At 34.5% G+C, this 9,866-nt stretch overlaps 1 protein-coding gene across 3 annotated transcripts; it reads left to right on the top strand.

The window, feature by feature from the left end:
- The first annotated feature begins 662 nt into the window (after positions 1-662).
- On the top strand, positions 663-8,877 carry LOC122316464. 3 transcript variants are annotated; one of them, XM_043132993.1, is made up of 10 exons: positions 663-818; positions 1,443-1,946; positions 2,628-2,990; positions 5,162-5,238; positions 5,811-6,060; positions 6,421-6,586; positions 6,677-6,779; positions 6,962-7,090; positions 7,829-8,044; positions 8,216-8,877. In XM_043132993.1, the coding sequence occupies exons 2-10, from the start codon at positions 1,715-1,717 to the stop codon at positions 8,492-8,494; spliced, it is 1,815 nt and encodes a 604-aa protein (XP_042988927.1). In that variant the 5' UTR covers positions 663-818; positions 1,443-1,714; the 3' UTR covers positions 8,495-8,877. The 3 variants fall into 3 exon arrangements, with proteins under 3 accessions (XP_042988927.1, XP_042988928.1, XP_042988929.1); XM_043132995.1 differs by lacking the exon at positions 663-818 and adding an exon at positions 2,149-2,350 and having other exon boundaries at positions 1,826-1,946; XM_043132994.1 differs by lacking the exons at positions 663-818; positions 5,162-5,238 and having other exon boundaries at positions 887-1,946; positions 2,628-3,007.
- The last annotated feature ends 989 nt before the right edge of the window (positions 8,878-9,866 follow it).

Here is a 9,866-nt window from a genome sequence, read left to right as displayed (position 1 = left end):
ATTTAATCTTAAAACTCAAAATTTTTATCTGAGAATTCTCAGTGACCAAGCAGAATAATAAGATGGGTTTATGTTTATCCAACGTACTTCAATTTCAAACTTCAAGGATATGGCTTATCTTGCGAAAGATTTCAGAATATACGTTATCTTGTTATTTTTATATTTTATATATCATATTTATTTTAATTTTTTTATAATAAATATATAGTATATAGATAATAAATAGAATAATTTAATTATTTTAATAAAAATAAAATAAAAAATAAAAAAATAAAAAAATAAAAAATAAAAAATAATATTTATTATAGTATATTTTATATATAGTATATAAAATATATGATATAGAATGATGCGCAACATTTCTTTAATTTACCATGACTTTCAAGCATGTGTTTTCTCCTCTATCGGTTTTCGCTTCTGACACCAAATCAAAGGGTCGTTGATCGGCTTGTTATGGGAAGTGAAATGATATTAAAATTATTAATTTATTTTTAAAAATAATTATATAATATTTATAATTATATATGAATATTATTCGATTGAAAAGGACAGCTGTCATTATGTTTTCAAAATGATGATGATCAGAAGAGTGTAGTAGCCGCTCTGGTAAAGTATATATTCTACCTGCACCAAATAAAGTAATCTATCTGTTTCTTAAGTTTATTCGTATGTACCTCTCTTTTGCCGTTCGGTAGTTGAGACTGCACCACATACATGCACACTTTTCTATAAACAAAATAATCTATATATTTGAGAGTATCATAGAGCTTTCGGAGGTAAGATGACATGTCTGCTAGTTTCCAGAGAAACTGAACGGGGTAAGTTTCCCAACTCCTGCATATATATCTCTCTCTCTCTCTCTCTCTCTCTCTCTCTCTCAGTGATTATACTCTGTTTCGCTTTTTCTGTTGGCTGATACTCTTTCTTTAAAAATTTAGAGCAAGACCAACCGTGTCGTGTTCTTTTGTGATTTATCCATCTTATTTAGATTTTTTGCAAATGTCCTTCTGCATGCTATGCCATGCCTAATCCGTTGGTTTCTTTTCTTTCTCTTTTTTTTTTTTTTTTTTTCTTTTTCTTCATAATTTCGGACAAGGAAAAAAAAAATTGGAAGATTGTTTGTCTTTTTGCGCAAAAGAAATAGGAATATAGTATCTGAGTTATGTATGGTCTGTTGCTGGCGCATTATTGAGTCTGGAGTTCTTTATGTTAGACCAAGAAAACAAAGATTATCTGCTAATAGAAAAATTTCATTTTCCCCTCACTTTCAACGCAAATATCTTACAAACCCAGTAAAATCAAACCATTTTGTTCGTGGACTCTTCCTATTTTCTCTTTCTCAAGAGTTATCTCTGCGACAGTTTCCTACTAATTTCTATCGCTCATTGTTGGTTTATCTTTTCTTGTTTCTTATTGTTTTTTTTTTTTTATCCTGTTTAAAGCCTAGACATATCATCCCCTTTATGATATCAAATTGGAGACCACAAAAGTTTTAGGTGAAGTGGATGGCTGAGATTTGAAACTCTGTGATTTGTGTTCTTTCTTGTTGTCGAAGATAAGCCCATTCTCAAGCACTGTGGTAGTGAAAAATCTCATGGGCAAGCAGAAAAAGTTGTGAATGGGTTCATGTGATTAGAGTTATGAGTTAGTTGGCATTCCATTAAAGTTTAGAGGAAGGGCTCCAAAAGAATTTTTCACCCCCGGAAACAAAGAAATGGAGCCACTATATCGTAAGTCTCTTGAGAGAATAGTCTCACAGAAGGCTTTGAAAATGGGCAACTCATTTTCTTGCCAAATTTGTGTGGTGGGTTTTCTCTGTGGAGTCTGTCTCACCTCTCTGTTTCTGGCTGCTCTCACTTCATTTGGTTCCTTCGAGTTTGGTGGGATTTCATTTTCAGCCATTTCAATGGGTGCTTCACCACAGAATTCAAGTTCAGAAATCATCAGTAAGTGTGATTCCCTTTATTCGTTCTCTGGTTCTTGGGTTCTTTGATATTCTCTCTCTCTCTCGCTCTCCCCTTTTCGTTTTGGCTGCAACATATTGATTTTATTAGGCAAAAATTGGAATGAATTTCCACCTATAAATTCTCTGGAACAGTAAAGCTGAGTTTCTTCTCATAAAGACATTATAATATAAAATAATGTCAGTTCGTACTGTGTACCAAAATGGAGACGAAGCTTGCGATCAGGAAAGTTTCTCTGGTGGAAGCTAATGGATGAAAAACCATGATGGGAATTATTAGAACGGCTTGTTGACTACATTTAAAGCTACTCAAAGTTAGAACGGCTTGTTGATTAATGGGTGTATTTAAAGCTACTCAAAGTTAGATCGGCTTGTTGACTACATTTGGTAATCACTTCCATATTTGACTTTGGGTACAGTTGGTAGATCTTAGTCTAGTTTAATCAGATCACCACTTGCTTCTCAATTGATTGGTTAAGAATTTAAATGACTGTTGGGTTCTAGTCACAAGTAATTATGAACAAAGAAACAACATGTCATAAATATATTAGGTCGATTATTGCTTTGCATTTAAGGAAGTTTATTATTGATTGTTAATCATTTATCTCAATTTTAATACTTTGAATCTTTCTCTGTGTTTTTTGTTTTTTTTTTGGGGTCAAAGATAAGGTTAACAGTACGAACTGCAATTTTAAACCAAAGGAAACAGAGAGATTAGTTGGTTTGCAAAGTAGTAAAGAAATGACCGATGATGAGAGTATCTCCTTACTATATTCAGCATGGAGTGCCACTCTAAATGAAGCAAGTGACTACTTGAAGGATTTGAGACTGAGGGAAGACAGTGTGCCAAAAGCCCCTCATTTGGAAAACTGCCAGTTGAGAGCACAAGTAAATCAGCATCTTGATAAGCGGTTTGAGAATGAGAACTTCCCTCCTTGGGCAGGTTGGAAGGGACTGTTAGCCACGCACCCAGCAGCCCCAACATATGAGCAGCTGAGACACTTTAGGCATCAGGCTATATCTGAAGGTGCTTATCCTCCCTGGGTATGTTTCTACTATTTACAATTCTATACCAACGTATTCCCTTACATAACATTATTGCCTTTGGAAATCTGCCACATCTGTAGATCTAATCATGCATTTTATATGTTCTATGATCCTTTCGTATGTTTATTTTTCACATTTTCTGCTATTTTCATGTTTTTTGGGTATTCATGCAAAGCATGGCTTAAAAGAACCCCAAAAATTTCACAAATAAATTACTCTTTGTTTAAGAACACTTTTTGCAGACCAAAATGCTAAATTAAATTTTATTGTTGAAGATGCAGAGTCACTGCATGGTTTAGCCCAAACTTGATCAGAGTACAAAGGTTTTCATTGGAAATTAAATGTCCTTGATAAAAGAAACACTATACTCTTGGTCTTTGAGTTCTAATTTCTTTTTTATTTATAAAAACCTGGCTGGTAAGTGTTGTGAGAAAAAGAAGAGAAAAAAGAGTCTTTTATCCTTGGCCAACATACGTAGGGAGGGAACTATGGTTTGTGAATAAGCCTTAGGTTTTTCTCTAAGTGGTGAGTTTGAGTGTTACCAGTTTAGAGAATTTTATTTTATTTTATTTTTTCTCTTGGCAGAGTTTCAGTTTTTGGAATTGAGTTATTTCCTTGTACTGATTTCGATGGTTTTGGTGTTTCGTGCTGAGGCTATATATATACAGATAACACATTCTCAGAGAGTGTTGTCAATAAAATGACTGCTGTAATTTTATAGATTTTTTCAGATGATTGGATTTGTACATTGGTTTTCCCTCATAATGGTAGGTTTTCCACAAAATTGGGTGTATTATATGGTTTGTTGCTTGTGCGCTTGTCGTTGTGCTTATTGCTTGAGTTTTATTTAATTCAATTCACACAGAGACAGTAGTTTGGCGCAAATTTTATTTTGCAGTCAATCAAACTCTTTTCACTGACCGAACAGGTAAAAAGATTGTTGATATGGTGGCTTTAGCACTGTTCACCCGACCCAATTGCATCGGTATATTCAGTTCTGACCTGAACAGATTTTACACTGGTCAGAACACTGTTCTGATTCACTGTTTGGTCAAAAAATTTGCTGTAAAAATGGGTGTTCTGATCCGAAAATTTGAAACTCGTGGAAAATTTGAAAAAATGGAAAGCTAAAGAAGGAAATTAGCAAGCAAAACACTGTGAGATCAGATGTCTAGTCTCGACCTTTGAAGAAATGGATTGCTGCCAAGAAAATGGAAGAGCTTGGGAAGCAAAAGGATGGAGAAGTAGACTGTAGAAGAAGAAATGGAGTTTTCGTATAAAATAACTTCACAACTTCAAAATAACAAACCTCTAGCCGACCTCCTCCAAGAACTGACTCTTGTGTATTGATGTTAGAAAATCACAGGAGGAAAGCAAAAAAGTAGAAAGAAAAAGAGTACCATTTTTAAGTCCAATAATGGACTCTTGAGTGTTGATGTTGTAGAGTACACTTTCGCATCTGATCTCGCTCTTGGAAGTCTAACTAATCAAGCTCCCTATGTAGGAATTGGCCGTTGGAGTGGATGATCTGGAAGCACTTTTGGAAGCCATAATCTTGCAATTCCAATCATTAACTACATTAACCTTAAGATTACCTATCACTATAATTAACAGAGAGAAAGGAGGGACAGACAGAAAGATAGGAAGGGAGAGAGCAAGCGAATGCTTTCATTGCTTTCATATCACAATCTCTTCCTTTTTGGTCAATATAAATCCGTAATGTCGAATATATCCCAATAGCTTTCGGGTGATTCGGAATAGAAGTGGTACATTCCAAATTCTGACCTGATTTTTCTGGGTCAGAATGAGTTGAAATATTCTGATGGGAGACGGGTTTTTTGCACAGCCTGGGGTAGTTGTATGTTCATTAATCACACTTGTAAATGCTTTGAAGTGTACAAGATTTGATACACCTTGTCTATTCATGGTTTGATAGGCATGGCCTGCACAAGTACCACAATGATTCAAAATTTGTAATAACCTGTAGAGGCCTATGCCTAAATAGATGGTGATTATGCAATATCTCTAAAGTCTTGGGCTCAACTAATGTGTGAAACACTCCATCTGGGGAGCATGGTTAGAATAATAAGAATCCAAGGAATTGATGGGGGCATACAAAAGTGGTGGTGGATGTAATTTAATTTGTTACAGGACACAAAACAGCGCTTGACATACGGACAGCAAGATCTGCTTCTGCCTTTAACAGGATGGGACTAAGTTTCATACAGGTGCTGCATGGCTATTTTCAGCTCATATAATGAGATGTTTGCTCAAGATGTTGTAGATTACCATTCATAAGCCATGCACCTTTTCACCTCTAACACATAGTTTTAATTTCTGTGTGGTTGAAGATGCTGGCAATCCAATTTGTAGTAGTAGTTTCTACCTTACCATGGACACATGATTGATTGAGCTTTAGTGGTGTTCCTGATTGGCTAATGCCTATACAAGGTTTCATTAAATCCTGGCAATAATAAAGTACATAAAATGTTAAACACTAACCTCTAGCATGTCTAAATGTGTATGGAGTTTTTACAGAATGTTGTGGAAACATTTTCATTCTAAATTTTATTTCTGAATTTGTATCACAATCTTTCCAAATGGTACACACACACACAGACATTATATACATGATCCAAATGGAAAATATATATAGACCATGTCTTATATCTTCATTTAAGTGCTTTTCAAAATGAACTTAAATTGTCTGTGGAGCACTCTGAATTTCATTATTCTCATATAACCATCAAACATAAAGGCCTGTCAAGGATGAACTTTGTAATCGGATTTCATATTTCAGATATTGGGATCGGATGAAGAAAACTACCCCTTGACGAGGAAAGTACAATATGACATATGGATCCATCAGCATCCAATGAACTGCAAGGATCCAAATATAAGATTTCTTGTTGCCGACTGGGAGAGATTACCTGGATTTGGTATTGGAGCACAGATTGCTGGAATGTCTGGTCTTCTTTCTATTGCAATTAATGAGAAAAGGGTCCTTGTTACTAACTACTATAATCGAGCTGACCATGATGGATGCAAAGGTATAATCTGTGGCAATACATCATTTTTTCCTCTTTGAAGATCTAAGTGGATCTTAGCATGATTGACTGAGTGGGGGATATAATTTTTAAAGTAATACTTCAATTCTTTGGAAAAATTTGGTCTTAAGACAAGGAGATTCCTAATTCCTAATCATATAATCATATGATTATGTTTTGACAATTTTGCAGTGTCAAAAGCTTAATTTCAGGGCAGTAATATGATATTTACATCTAATTCTCTTTTTGTTAGTCTAGAATCCATTCTTTAGGTTAAGTAACTTAAAAAGTAATCTCCTTTGAGTGAATAGATCTTCACAATATTCAATCCTTGATTCTATAAGTAGCATGTTGTTCCCGTAGGTTTGTCCCGTTCCAGCTGGTCTTGCTATTTCTTTCCAGAAACATCTCAAGAATGCCGAGACCGTGCATTTGAGCTTTTAGGCAGTGAAGAGGCATGGAAAAGAGGAATCATAACTGCAAAAGAAAATTATAGCTCAAAGGAAATATGGGCTGGACGGACTCCTAGGTATGCTACTGCATATCTAATTATTTAAGTTGACCTGCTCTTAGAGATGCCCAGAGTATGATTCCTCATTTTATGTCAACTCTAATGCAGGACATGGGGTCTTCCTTGGAGTTATTTGCAACCTACAACAGAAGTAAATGGAAGTTTGATTACTCATCATCGTAGGATGGATCAAAGGTGGTGGAGAGCACAGGTACATCATCTTAAATTTCATGCAGAAAAATGATCTATATTTTCATTTTCCAAATTTGGTATAGTCGTAAAACACTTGAGTTTAAAAGAGGAGGTAATATCTACCATGCCATCACTTTATAAGATAGAAGCAAAGAAATGACAATTTGAGACCGTTGACTGATGTTTTTATATTGTAATCAGGCAGTGCGCTACTTAATGAGATTTCAAACTGAGTACATGTGTGGATTATTGAATGTGGCTCGCCATGCAATCTTTGGAAAGGAAGCGGCAAAATTAGTTCTGAAAAGTCTTAACCAAGAATGGCCAAAGGTTTGTTCATCTTAACCCTTGTACGTGGTTTATCTCCCTAGAGGACAGGTAATATAGGCATCTTACCCAATCACAAATCGTTCAGAAATTAAAAGTTTCCTATGTTCTTTTTTTTTTTTTTCTCTTGTCATTCCTTTTAACTTTGAAATTCCATTATATATATAAATGAGTTGCAAAAAGTATGTTGAAGGTAAATAGAACCATGTTAATAAAGAGTTTTAATAGGACCATGTGTATGCTTGTGGAAAGAGTTTTAACTTGTACCACTAATGTGCTTAATAAATCTCATAAGTTGGAGTAGGCCTGGCATAATTTTGAGACCCCATTTTTGGACTTGCCAAGTTCTATATTTAGGTTTTTGTACTCTAGCTTTATTGGGTGAAAGTGTTAGTTTATGCATGTGCTTGTGTGGGTATTTGCATGCGTGTATGCCCTTGATGTTGCAGCCATATATATATATGTATATATGTTTATATATATTTATGTATATATATTTATGTATATATATTCATAAAAATATATTTATATGTATATATATATTTATGTATATATATTTATATGTATATATATATTTATGTATATTAGAAAGAATGGAGACTAAGTTCGCAACCATAAGCAGTATCTTGGTGGAGTTGATTTAATTCAACCCTCCTGCTGAGGCCTATTCTCTTTTACATATCACAAGGATTTATTTCTCTCAAATGATTAAAGCCGCAGGGGAACTCTTGTCTGTCTCAGGAATTTATGAATGCACCAACTTCCGATATGGAACGTTATGTGTGGTCTAGTCACAAACCATGGATGCCTAGGCCACTGCTAAGCATGCATGTAAGAATGGGAGACAAAGCATGTGAAATGAAGGTAGTTGAATTTGAAGAATACATGCATCTTGCTCAACGCATTAGGAAGCACTTTCCACACCTCAACAGTGTTTGGCTTTCTACCGAAATGCAGGTTTACTATTCATGAATTTGCTTCTCTCTCTCTCTCTCTCTCTCTCTCTCTCTCTCTCTCACATTTATTTATTTATTATTATTATTATTATAAATTTAAATCCTAATTTCTGAGTAAATCCAATGGTTCACGCTTGATGCTTATGCAATGAACTTTGTGAATCAAATCCAGGAAGTTATCGACAAGTCCAAAAACTATTCTGGCTGGAAGTTTTACTACACAAATGTGACACGCCAAGTAGGAAACACAACAATGGCAAGTTATGAAGCGAGTCTTGGTAGGGAAACCGGCACAAATAATCCTCTTGTTAATTTCTTAATGGCGGCCGAAGCTGACTTTTTCATCGGAGCATTGGGTTCCACATGGTGCTTCCTTATAGATGGAATGAGGAATACAGGGGGGAAAGCAATGGCTGGATACGTAAGTGTGAACAAAGATCGATTCTGGTAGAGATTTAAGTAAAGCAGCAGGTAGTTACAACTGTCTGTAAATTTGAACGATGGACCGACAGTTCTTGTTCTGTGTATATATTAGGAGTCATTATATATAGAGTAATGTCAAATATAGTTCTTTGAGTATGCAAGCGTCGTGCAGTCATTTTGAAAAAAAGTGAGGTCTACTAGCAAAAAATTATTATTATTTAACGTGAGTCTTGTATTTATTTATTTTTTTCAAAGTGATTACACGGCCTTGTGTACTTCTGACTATAACTATCATTTCTCTTATATATATATATATATATTTTGCATAATGAGTGAATTCTGTAAATGCACTTAATGTACACAAGGACTGGTAATAAAACGAATATATATATAGAACTCGTCTTCTTCTTATTGCTTTTTCTTTATAATTGTTCCTAAGCTATCCTTTTGATTGGTTGTATTTAATATTTCGCGTACGGATATTGTCACCCGTTGGTCCTCTTAAATTTGGGCAAAAGCACCCAATCACTAGCCGTACAATTTTGATGAAGACAGTAACAAGTATAGGGTCATTTTTAGCTGAATGTGAATTTTATTTTGCTTAGTTTCTTAACAAAAGAAATGCTCATGCAATTTGTTTGGGTTGCTCAGGTTTATATAACTGCAATCTATGATCAAAGTTAGTCAAGACCCTGTTTCCCTTTTTGGTTGTTGGTTTTCTTTGGGTGCGCTTTGATTTCCAGACTGAACAGGAGGGTTGATGTGCTAAAATATGGCTCTGGAAGTTTTCCTATGTTGTTTGTCACGATGAAGTCGCACATTCAACATTCTTATTGGATTGTCAATTCACTACTATTAATTATTTTATTATTACTTTTTATATATTTTTATTATTATTTTGTATTACTATGCACTACTATTTAATTTTTTTCATTATTTTTTCACTATTATTTACAAAGTATCTGAGTTTACCTCGCTATCTAAACACAACTTTATTTGTTTTAAAGTAGGCTTCCAATTACAACTCGTAGCTTCCATGTTTTGGGTTTCCCTGTTCTGTGATGTTTGTTACCATAGGGTCATGATCAAAGCGTATGTAAGGTGGGTGCTAAAAGAAAGAAACTTTACTTCATATATTGTAATACGTTAAATTTACTTTAATTCAATAGATTTATTTTTAGGAGATTTTGTTGTGAACAAAGAATTCTCTTCTTCAGAGTGATGAAAAGTGGCTGTGTTGTGTCAATGAAAAATATTCTGACGGGCAGGAAACTATCAAGGGAGCAGTCTTCTCTTCTAATAAGGGGACAAAGTTCTAATATATAAACCTTTTTTTTTATAATATAAGGATATCATCGTGATAAGGGGCTTTCTTTCAATAATGGGCAATTCTTTCTAAC

The sequence above is a fragment of the Carya illinoinensis genome, chromosome 7, assembly GCF_018687715.1.
Source record: "Carya illinoinensis cultivar Pawnee chromosome 7, C.illinoinensisPawnee_v1, whole genome shotgun sequence".
Classification (NCBI taxonomy): Eukaryota; Viridiplantae; Streptophyta; class Magnoliopsida; order Fagales; family Juglandaceae; genus Carya; species Carya illinoinensis.
Note: the sequence above shows the minus strand (reverse complement) of the source record. Positions and strands in the feature narration are given on the sequence as shown.

Coding starts and splice junctions, on each gene's coding strand:
- LOC122316464 (XM_043132993.1), top strand. CDS start 1,715: ATGGAGCCACTATATCGTAAGTCTCTTGAGAGAATAGTCTCACAGAAG. Junction 2,991..5,161: donor GCATCAGGCTATATCTGAAG/GTGCTTATCCTC, acceptor AATTTGTTACAG/GACACAAAACAGCGCTTGAC. Junction 6,587..6,676: donor TGGGCTGGACGGACTCCTAG/GTATGCTACTGC, acceptor ACTCTAATGCAG/GACATGGGGTCTTCCTTGGA.